Here is an 11563-nt window from a genome sequence, read left to right as displayed (position 1 = left end):
AAAAAAAAAAAAAAAAAACAGCCAGAACTTGCTTTATTTAGCATTAATTAATTGTTACAACAATTAATGAATGTTAAATAAGATAAGTTATGGCTATTTTTGGCTGATTTTCTTTGGTTACCAAACATTTCCGTATACTTATATATAACTTTAACAAAAATGATTATGATCATAATTGATTGAATAACAAATGATAAACGTAAAAACCTAAACCTACTCCTAAAACTAACCAAATAAACTCAAATATTGAATTTAAATATTTGAATGATAACAACTTATTATATATCATTAACAAAACATAACATGTCATATTATTCAACGTATATTATATTTTACATATGAATATATATTCCATATATTATTTTTAATGAAAAAAATTTAATAACCAAACTAACCATTAATTATATTGGTAAGGAATGATCCATGGTAAAAAAAAAAAAAAAAGAGATTGAGTGAGAGGACATGAGATAGCAATGAAGTCGGTGCTAACTATACTGGAAGTCGGTGCTGACTATACTGGGAAGAACGAAGAAGTTACAAGCCATGGAAATTCAACGACTCGTTAAGGAATGATGCACTGTAGAAAGAGATTGCGTGAGAACGTGATTCAATTAATGGGATAGAATTTTAATATTTTAAGAAATTATACAATTACCTATCTCAAATAATAAATTACAAAATAACCCAACTATAGTTAAGTAATGACCAATTAAAATGTGACACATTATGAAGGGTAACTTACATGTTATTTTAGAGGGGTTGGATAGAATTCACCTAAAAAAAATATTAAATGATAAGAGATCATATTTTATGAAAAATTTAAAAAAATGGAGAGAATCTATTTATTTATTCGACGACCAGAATTCTAAAATCTAATCCGTAATCAAATTTCTGACACTGGGAAGAACGAAACGGCATAAAATGGGGTATCTCTAAAACGAGCACAACAATTATGTGTTTATTGGATGTGCCATATTTATGTAGACCATTAAATATGATTAGATGAAAATCAAAGGCAAATATGAAAGAAGAGCATTGATGGACTCTAATAAATACAGAATATCTTAGTATTTAATTATTTTATATTTTTATGTTACAGTTTAAAATTTTATTTTAATATAATTTTTTAATATTATAAAAATTTATTATATAATAATTAATTTTATTGAATAAAAAATACTCATATTTTTGTATTTATATATTTTATATTTAATTATTTAAGAATAAAAGATTCTGTTGCCATTTAAAGTATTGCGTATTAAAGTATTGCCATTTAAAACATTTATTTATGTACTAGGATATTCTGTATTTATTAGAGTCCATCAATACTCTTCTTTCATATTAGCCTTTGATTTTCATCTAATTAAATCTAATGATTTATATAAATATAACGTATCCAATAAGCACATAATTATTGGGCTCATTTTAGACATAATGGACCAGAACCCATAATCAATAAACTTGCCCTTCGTTCTGTTTCTCATCTATTAGATTATTAGTTTATTACAGTCGCTCTATGATAAATGTATTGTATTATATATACATATGATAGAACAAAAAAATGACAATAATAGATAAAGAAAATAATAGAACAAGTATATATTAAGGGTGACCAAAAAGAAATATGGTAAGCAAGGAAGATAATTGATATGAAGAATATTTGGTGTTCTCTAATCTCCACCCAAATGCTAATCACAACTTGGAAGAACCACTTGTTAGAGCAAGATCAACCAATTGTCTTCTCAAAATTTTACCAGCCGGAGATTTTGGTATAGAGTTAATAAAAGAAACACGCCGTATCTTCTTGTATGGTGAAACCTATATAAATAACAATACTTAAAAGGATCATTCATTCAAATCTGTCTTCTTTTCATGACAAAATGTTTATGAAGCATGTATATATTTACCTGCTTTGCCACAAACTCCATGACCTCAGCTGCATTGATGCTGCTTCCTGGCTTTCTTACAACAAATGCCATTGGAATTTGCCCTGCTTCTTCATCAGGATACCTGTCCTCAAAAGATAAGAAACCTTCTTGTAAAAACAATTCATGCATATCATTAAGCTAAGCATAGACAATTCGTTGAGTTGCCATATCCACAAGTCAGACATATAAATAGTGACTTATTTGGTAGTTGATTTTTAGTATGCATATATCATTTTTGTAGGAAAATTTTAGACCTCAAATAAGAAACCTTCTTGTAAGAACAATTCATGCATATCATTAAGCTAAGCATAGACAATTCGTTGAGTTGCCATATCCACAAGTCAGACATATAAATAGTGACTGATTTGGTAGTTGATTTTTAGTATGCATATATCATTTTTGTAGGAAAATTTTAGACCTCAAATGTTCTTTTGAGATCACTAGATTGATACATACGGTACTACAGCAGCATCAGCAATTTCAGGATTGTTATGAAGTATATTTTCCAATTCAGCAGGGGGAACCTGCATTTTCATTTGAGAAATCAACTCAGTATATATAAATAATGAGAAAGTATAGGGAAAAAAGGTGAATTTGTTATTCAACAATGGAAAAATAACACTAAAATACATAACCTGATAAGCTTTGTATTTGATCAATTCCTTGAGTCTATCCACAATGTAGAGATAACCATCAGAATCAAAATAACAAAGATCACCAGTCTTCAACCATCCCTCTGAATCTAATGTTTGAGCAGTGGCATCTTCATCTCCCACATAACCTTTCATGATTGTTGGTCCACGCAACCATAGCTCTCCTCGGCGGCCTGGAGGCAACGATTCGCCGGTGATAGGATCAACTATCTTAGCCTCCATTTGCTCAGCTAATCGACCAACAGAACCATGTCGTTTCGCCTCATCAGTTCCTATCATCCTTGCTGCTCCTCCTGAACTTTCAGTTAGACCATACCCCTACATGATGAAAAATAACTAGATAAAAAAGAATGAATCAACGGTGAAAATGATCAAGTGGATTTTTCAGTTGGCAGAATCTATTCCCAGTAACTAACACTAAATCAAAACTGTAATTAACAAGAAATAAAAAAAAAAAAAAACTGAAAAAGTAAGTTAGCAAGTTGACAATGCTTTCTAGTCCAATTTAAGAAATATCATTATGCAGTTACATAGATAGAAATATGAATGTTGATCAACCTTCAAATCATTCCATGGCTGACAAATAAAAGCTTAGATATTAGTATAGAAAATTCACATCACACCAAAATCTATGAAGTAAATGTATCCTGACATAATGCATGAGAAAAAAGATATATATTTTTTTAAAATATATCCAGATAAATGGGATACTACAAGGAAGACCATGACAACAAATGTAACTAAAGTCATTGCTTTTTTTAATTTTATTTATGGAACAAAAGTCAATGATTAATGCTAAACAATCAAAACCCCCTTTAATTAAAATATTTGTTCCATTAAGTTGGCGTGTTATACTCAACTTGAAAAAGCAAGTGTAGTGCAATAATGAAAGTACGAAATTGTGAGACATCTTTAAGCATGCTTATTACTATATTAGTACCTTTTTAATGCTTATTTATATATTCTAATTAGAGTCAAGCAAGCTAGACTTGTTAATAATTTGATAAGGTTTATGAGTTTGGAACTAAGCTTGAGTCTAAATTTGTTTATTTTAATATTTATATAGAATTATAGGTTATATTCATGTTATTTGAGTCAACTTGTGAAATCGAATCAGTTCATGAGTTTTTTGGTAAATCGAGCTTGAGCTTTATAAATAGGTTCGATTATTAATGAGTTGAATCGTGAGTCGAACTTGAATTTGGTATGATTCAGCTCACTTCTAGTCCTAATTCTAGCAATGGACAATCCAAAAAAAATTGAAAATAGAGGACCGGAGACTAAATAAATAAAGTATTAAAAAGTTTTAAAATGTATCTAAATTACTAATATTCCAATAATCTTAATTATTAATTTTAATTAATATATATTATATATATTTTTTTATAAATGAGATGAATATTTAGAATTATTAAAACACCGCTGTATCTGATACACTCGAATCCTTCAGCAAGTATTAATATACTTAAAATTATGAAAAAAGCCAAGCACTTGATAAACTAATGCTGACGATATTTATACGAGCATGCAGCTAATATGTGTGTAAGAAGTTTAATACTTTCTCGGAACTTTAAAACCTTGGTAATAGAAAAATAATAAAATTTATTTTAATATATTATAATAGACTTCTCTATAATTTTTCTATTTCTTTTTATAGTACTTCTAAAATATATTTTTAAAACTGCATGTTAACCATACCCTTAAAGTAATAAACTTACACAACTTTGCATCACTTTTCGGTGGAAAGAAATAGAGTTTTTGCTTTTTGGATCCTAGTTATCAAAAGCATATACACTTTACGTCTGTACCGGAAAATAATCCATCTTAAGTACTTTTTCTAATCAACTCTTATACTGATTAGTAATACCTTAAAAAATATAAAAAAAAGTAAATAAATTAAAATGTATGATCATAGCTAATTTGTTGATATAAACAAAAATAATATTCTGTCATCGGTGTAAGAGAATATTATATATATATACACACATACATTTTCCCGAAATATATAAGGTATTTTTGGCTTTTGCAACTTCAGCTAAGTTAAAGAATCTTTTTTCTAATTGAATAACTAAAATAATGCTTATTATTTCACATTTGCAAGCTACAAGAGCATTTGGATTAGATCAACGCCGACACCTGTGACCTTCTTCTGATTATTATTATTATTTTATATAACCATAAAGGCATAAAGTCTTAGTAGGTATAGTTAGTTAATATAGTTTGCTATAAGAAAAAAAAAAATCAAAACTACACAATTCAGGTGTCATACTCATGCACGTCAGCTAGATATTCATCAGCACACATGCAAAATAGGGAGGGCCATTACCACACCCTTAGTGGTCCTATTGGCTATTATACGTCGTCATCATATATAAGAAAAAATATAACCCCCACCACCTTCAACCACAAGCAACACACTATAACTGAAAAAAACAATATATTGTCATTTGTCAAACCCATTTTGGTTTTTTAACAGAATTTTCTAAATTCTTTTTCACTTTTTCATGTGCTTAGCCTCTTATTGTACATTAAAAAAAAAGAAAAATACTTGTACACTAAAATCAGCCACCAATATATTTGTGTATAAATACATATGTGGTTTAATTTATTTTCAATGTGTATTTATATTTTAACATGTATTTTATAAACATTCGAATACCAGGGATAATAAACATCTCATGTCATAAAACCACTCATCCCAAGATTTTGGGATTTACCAAAAATCGAACTCTTGACCTTTCAGATCTAGAACTCTAATACATTATCATGAAACCATTCATCCCAAAAGCGTAATTCGATGAGACAATGTAACACTAATGGTCATATCTCTAATACTTTTTAAACCTCCATTATACACATTGTACGCTTAGGCCATTGACTCCCTATACTTTCTCACTATAATTTGTTTCAGTTTATTATAAAATCACTATTTCAAAATAATTAAAGCTTTTGAAGGTTTTTTTGTCCAGAATCTTATAATATTTAGAGTTGCAAGATATATCATTTTCTTTTTTGTTGATTTCTTTATAAGCAGTAAATTATTTTGATCAAAACGATAGTAATAATATTAACGATTAAGTCATCATTACATTTAATGCGAAGCTTCAAATGAAAACCGAGATATATAGTAATAACTTTTCTGTTTGTTTTTTCTATATTAAAAATTTAAAATATACATTATTGTTAACAAATATCTTCATCAAATGATCTTCAATTACCAATGAGTTATATCTCAAATTGCATAGTCTCCCCATACTCATTTAAGAGGTCGCGGGTTCGAGTCTTCATATCTTTGGTAAAAAAAATATATATATATACGTATAAAATTATTTTATACTAAAAATATATCAAAATTAAATTCATAATTTTAATTAAACTATGAGCATGATAGTAGATATTTTGGAAAAAACAAATAATAAAATAAAATAAAAGAGCCAAAAAGTGTGTAACCCTTACCTCCACAATTTCCACGTTGGGGAACTTAGCACCGAAACTCTCCGCCACCTCTTTTCCCAGCGGAGCTCCACCGGACCCTAACAACCGCAACGAACTCAGATCATACTTTCTTGCCACCTCCGACTTCGTCAGCGCCACCACCAGCGGCGGCGACACTGGCATGTAATTCACCTTGTATTTCTCCACCGCCCTCAGCATCCCTTCGAAATCGAACCTCTCCATTAGAACCATCGTTTCACCCATCGCTAAGCCTCTTATCAGCATGAAGAACCCGAACACGTGGAACAACGGCACCGTCACCAGTGCCACCCAGTTCTCCTCCTCCGGTGACTCTTCTGGCGCCTCCGTCATGTGTTTCAGGTGGCAGAACCCTCCAATTAGAGCGATGAGGTTCCCGTGTGTGAGGAGAACCCCTTTCACTCTTCCCGTGGTTCCGGAAGAGAAGAGAATCGCTGCTGGCTCTGACTGACTCACCTCGACTCGTTCGAGTTCGCTAGTTACTGACTCGTTGTTCTCGAGCATGGAGAGGAACTCCGGCGAGTCGAGGAGGATGGGGCCGAGGGGTAGTTTGGGGATTTTAGCGGCAGTTTTGGAAGTTGTGAAGGCGATTTCAGGGTTCACGAGTTGGATGAGGTGAGTTAACTCGGCCGGGGAGCTGAGAGGGTTGGCGGGAGAAATAACGATTCCGAGGGATAAGAGGGAAAAATAGAGAACGGGAACGTGTACGGAAGGAGGGGTGAGTATGAGTGCCACGTGTCCTTTTTTGAGTGGTGTGAAGGATTGGAGGGAGATTGAGAGGGATTTTATGCGGCGGAGGAGGAGAGGGTAGGAGAGGCGGATGTCCGCGGCGGCGTCGATGAGAGCAGTAGTTGCGCCGTCGGTGGAGGTGGCGGCGGAGGGGATGAGAGAGAGTGCGTATTCGGTGATTGAGAGAGGCTGAGAGGGCGGAGGGAGGGGGACGTTAGGGCGGAGGCTGTGGAAGGTTCTGGAATGTGGGTTGAAACCACTGTTTGGATCTACGGTGGTGGAGTTAGGGCGTGTTTGGCTGTTGGCCATTTTTGTTGGAGTTAAGAAAAAGAAGAAGAAAGGAAAGTGGTGTGTGAGTTTTTTCTGTGTGTTCCTTTCAGTCTTTTGAACAGTGATTAGAGTTTGGATTATGTGATGAGACGTGATTAACTGATTATGGTGTTAGGATTGGGGAGCGAAATAAAGTATGGAAATGTGAGATTTGCTAATATTTTATTAAAATGGGAGTTTGACCAGGACATTTGATGGTAAAGAAAAAAAAAAAAAAAACCAATTTTATTGAATAATTTTTTTTATTATGGTTAATATTTTATCAAGTGTTATATATATAAGTTGATGAGTGAAAAAAGGGGTTCGTTTCCTAATTAAATTGAGCATATAAAGTATTTATTTTTTATAAAATAAAGAATGTAGTACAAGTAGTATTTGTGTAATTTAACATGCCATTGAGTAACGCTTTAACTATATGCATAGAAGAAAATAAAAAAAAGTTCCTTTATCTATATCCCACGTGTTTTTTTCTTTCTTTTGTTCACTAAATTATGTCATTTTAATTTAAACAAAATATACTTTTTTAAAATGGTAAATAATTTATGCATTTGATCTAATTATTCTAAAACATTTAAAAGCACATAAAAAAATTTAAAAAAAAAATGATATCTAGATTTTCTAATTTTTACAAAATTTTCAATTTACAATAGTCAGATAGCCATTATGGTGTTGTATTAAAGATAGGAGTAATTGAAGGCCTCTATTGAAATACAAGTGACCGTGGCCCCTAATTGAATAATCAATTTTTAAGTATGCTGTAGTTTTAGTACGACAAAACATTTAATTCTGGAGAAAATAAGATTATTCTTGTCGCCTACACTTCTCTTTTTGGCGATTTTAATGATTTAGAGTGGAATTATTTATTTATTTGCTTTTTCAAATAGAGGAATAAACAGTTGATAGTAGTAAAAACTTAGGGATTTTTTAGGGATTTTTTTTTTATCATAACAGGAGAGCTCTTTTATAATTAGAGTTAATTCTAGTGTCTGGACGTAGGCTTGATTTGGTAAAGCTTTTCGAAGTGGTGTTTGTCCTTTATAAAAGCTCAAGCTCCTCATTTTGTATTTGGTAAATAAAAAAGATCATGTGCTTGTGCTTGCAACTTTTAAAAGATCGGAATACTTTTGAAAGCACCTAAGATAGAACTTTTCAAAGTTGGCTTGTGCTTTTGAAAATTTAAAAATCTAATATAACCTCATATGTTAACTAATTTTCAAATTTAATACTTGCATTTATGTCTATTATAGTATTTTTAAATTTTAAAAGCTATTTTACCAAATGCAATTGTTGTTGCTTGTGATTTTAAAAAACCATCTTTTAAAAGTTAGCCCAAATACCAAACTAAGCCGTAATATATGTATGTTTAAGGGATTAATAGAAAAAAACAAAGTGTTCACAGCTAATTTTGAAATTTCAGGATCTAGATAATTTAATACAGTATGCATGGGGTAAATGAGGTAAGATTTCAGTTGATAGTTGTGAGTAATCATTTAATCAATCGCCTTTTCTGTTTTTTTGTGGTCATGTGCTGGCCCAACATAACCAGGGAAAAAAACACTTCCCATCCGAAACATCCTAGATTTAGGCCGCATGGTAATAAATCAATCTCCTTTTTATTGCTGGAGTTCTTCAAAGAATTAAAGAGCTAACCACAAATGAAACGCGTTTGCAACATTAATCATTATGTCACTGCGTTTTTCAATGTCTATAGGCTCCAATAGTTAGAAAAGCTTGCCCTATGTACCAAATCAATGTTACAAAAGTAATCTTTGAACAAAAACAAATGTCTAGAAAATAAACTTGAATATCTTGATTGAAGTGAATTATGGTTGGATTTATGTTCTAAGACAGGTATCTCCAAGTCCTTAGTGATCTGATTTGTGGGGGGAGTGGATCCTCTCAAGTGAGAAAAAAACTGGATGGTATCCAGTGTTCAATCTAACCAATCACACTGTATTCTATCAATTGTTAAAAAAACTGGAGAAGATCCTTTTCCAATTTGTGGGTAATGTAAACTCATAATGTTATACAAAATATATATGTTCCAATGTAATATCTAAAGCTAAACGACTTTATCTGTTTATATTTACCCATTTCGACGTCATAACCAAGCTCTGCCTGGTAAGCTATAATTCATTTGAAGACCAAAAAGTAAAAATAAAGAAATCATTGGAAATAACATGTTTCCACAAGCAACCTACCCAATAATATACTTGGGTGTAAATAACATGAGATAACATTCAAGCAACACTAACGTTCAAAAACAAAAAAATCATGCAAAACTACTGAATTGGTTCCATAAAAATATCCAGAATAGTCACCGTTAATTAAACTTTATTTCATCCAAGTAAAAAGTAACTCTCTTGATTTGAGTTTGAGAATAGCCGAATTTGAATTTTTTTCCAAAATAAATCAGTAAAAAAGGTGAAAGGTTAGAGTTTCAGAAAATATTTTAAAATACAAAATTAGCAAAACCAATTTTCAACGGCAAAACAATTATATATCATGCTCAATAGGATCCCTAGGAAGAAAGCACCTTCTCAACTTCAGCTGTCACCTCTTTGGGAGGCTTCTCAGCACGAAGATTAGCAACCATACCCTTCTTTGCATAGTAATCAATAACCTGCATATCCAATAAACAAATTTATTTTGTAGAATGCGTCAAAGTATAAACAAAGATTAAATATATCATTCATGATTTAAAACCAAAATAACATTAGCATTGAAAATCATACTGGTTCGGTTTGTTTGTGGAATGCCTCCAATCTTGATTTAAGAACAGCTGCAGTATCATCCTTGCGTTGAATAAGAGGTTCGCCAGTAAGCTAAAAATTTTAAACAATTCGACAAAAGCTTTTGAATAAGCTTAAATCTCATAAATGTCTACAAATTATATTTAAACATGTAATACGAGATTCAAACTTACATCATCAACTCCAGGAGTTTTAGGAGGAGCGTATTTTGTATGGTATGTTCTGCCACTGGATGGGTGTATCCATCTACCGGTAATTCGCTCCTCTAAAATTGCATCATCAATGGCAAAATTGAGCACTTTATCAACTTTGCCTCCCCGCTTTTCTAGCATCTTATCAAGCTGCAAGTAAAGTAAGACAAACAAATGAAGCCCAACATAGCATGGTCTAAAATGATAAATTTATAAACTGAGCATGTAACTAAAAACTTAAGGACAGGAAAACCTTTTGTGCTTGAACCACAGTTCTTGGAAAACCATCAAGAATGAAACCTTTCTGACAAGATGGTTTCTTCATTGCTTCGTCTATAATGCCAACAACCAAGTCATCGGATACAAGTTCCCCCTGAAATTTCATCAAATGATATTAGTTAAACAATGTATATAAAATCTAAATTTACACAACAGATAGCAAATAATGTACTTACCTTATCCATAGCTTCTTTTGCCTTGATACCAAGTGGAGTTTTAGCTGCCACCGCTGCTCTTAGCATATCACCTGTAGCCAAGTGGCACAAGCAGTACTCATCCTTTATAATTGGTGACTGTGTGCCCTTTCCTGACCCAGGTGGACCTGTATGAACAATTTTAAGTTTAAAAATAAGCTACAAGTCCAAATGAGCTATGGTAAATAACTCTACCTTTAGGCTAAAATTACAAACAAAATAACTCATGCTAACATAGAAAATTAAACAATCATTCATATCTCAACCATTGCAATACAATCTACAATAAACAATAAAGTCCTCTAGCCCATTCAAGTTCACTTCCCCCTTTTTTTTATTTTTTACTTCTTTATGAAATTAAAACTTTAGGCAAGAAATTAGTACTGTGCTTCAAAAATCCTGGTTTGCATTACAAAGAACATTATCATAGAACGAAAACAGGTAACAAATAAATAGGGTTATAAAAAACTTTTAAAATTCAAAATACTAATTCTCACACACATTAAAAAAATAGAAAAACATGAATAAATTTAGATTGTTTAGAAAAAAAAAATAGATTCTCTTCTTCACTAATAATTGAAGACATTAATAATTGGCTTAATAGATCCGAGAATCTCTGTAACTTAAATTTCTGTTCACCAGGAGTATATAGATTACAAAAAAAAAAAAATTTATTTGTGAAGCTGAATGAAACCCTAATTTGAAAAGAGAAATTGGTACCGATGAGAATGAGGCGCTTGTCGGGCTTGGAAGCACACTTCATGCGGCGGAGGAGCTCCGACATGAGATCGACGGAGGGCACATCTTCCAAATTGGGAGCTGCACTACTTGCCGCCATTGTTGTGTGTTTGAGTGAGAAAGAAGGCCAAAGCACCAGAAGCAAAGGCGTATGTTCTAGTTTCTTACTGTAAGCTATTTGGATTCTCAAGTGCACTCTTTTTCACACTCACCTAGATTTACCCCCTTTGCCTTGGTTGGAATTTGGGAATAAAATATAAATGCAAAATTAAAATAATATAATAGTCTATATTA

The 11563-nt window shown here is 31.9% G+C and overlaps 2 protein-coding genes across 3 annotated transcripts; both read right to left on the bottom strand.

Moving 5' to 3' along the window:
• On the bottom strand, positions 1450-7327 carry LOC107613973 (4-coumarate--CoA ligase-like 9). 2 transcript variants are annotated; one of them, XM_016316182.1, is made up of 5 exons: positions 6038-7093; positions 2564-2899; positions 2385-2452; positions 1908-2010; positions 1450-1818 (listed from the first exon to the last, which is right to left on the bottom strand). In XM_016316182.1, the coding sequence occupies exons 1-5, from the start codon at positions 7091-7093 to the stop codon at positions 1693-1695; spliced, it is 1689 nt and encodes a 562-aa protein (XP_016171668.1). In that variant the 3' UTR covers positions 1450-1692. The 2 variants fall into 2 exon arrangements, 1 of the variants encoding a protein (XP_016171668.1); XR_002353163.1 differs by having other exon boundaries at positions 1786-1818; positions 2347-2452; positions 6038-7327.
• Positions 9267-11520, bottom strand: LOC107614092 (adenylate kinase 4). Its single transcript, XM_016316327.2, has 6 exons — positions 11252-11520; positions 10514-10659; positions 10312-10431; positions 10041-10208; positions 9850-9939; positions 9267-9737 (listed from the first exon to the last, which is right to left on the bottom strand). Exons 1-6 carry the CDS (start codon positions 11367-11369, stop codon positions 9636-9638), a joined length of 744 nt encoding a protein of 247 aa, XP_016171813.1. The 5' UTR covers positions 11370-11520; the 3' UTR covers positions 9267-9635.

This window comes from Arachis ipaensis, chromosome B08 (assembly GCF_000816755.2).
Source record: "Arachis ipaensis cultivar K30076 chromosome B08, Araip1.1, whole genome shotgun sequence".
In the NCBI taxonomy this organism is placed as follows: domain Eukaryota; kingdom Viridiplantae; phylum Streptophyta; class Magnoliopsida; order Fabales; family Fabaceae; genus Arachis; species Arachis ipaensis.
This window is presented reverse-complemented; position numbering and strand designations above follow the sequence as displayed.

Bases quoted from the DNA above. Each gene is read 5' to 3' on its own strand.
- LOC107614092 (XM_016316327.2), bottom strand. From the start codon at position 11,369: ATGGCGGCAAGTAGTGCAGCTCCCAATTTGGAAGATGTGCCCTCCGTC. The intron at 10,660-11,251 runs GTACCAATTTCT...TTGTTCATACAG, and splicing joins CAAGCGCCTCATTCTCATCG to GTCCACCTGGGTCAGGAAAG. The intron at 10,432-10,513 runs GTAAGTACATTA...ATGAAATTTCAG, and splicing joins CAAAAGAAGCTATGGATAAG to GGGGAACTTGTATCCGATGA.
- LOC107613973 (XM_016316182.1), bottom strand. From the start codon at position 7,093: ATGGCCAACAGCCAAACACGCCCTAACTCCACCACCGTAGATCCAAAC. The intron at 2,453-2,563 runs GTTATGTATTTT...ATGAAAATGCAG, and splicing joins TCAAATACAAAGCTTATCAG to GTTCCCCCTGCTGAATTGGA. The intron at 2,011-2,384 runs GTATGTATCAAT...TTTTGAGGACAG, and splicing joins GCTGATGCTGCTGTAGTACC to GTATCCTGATGAAGAAGCAG.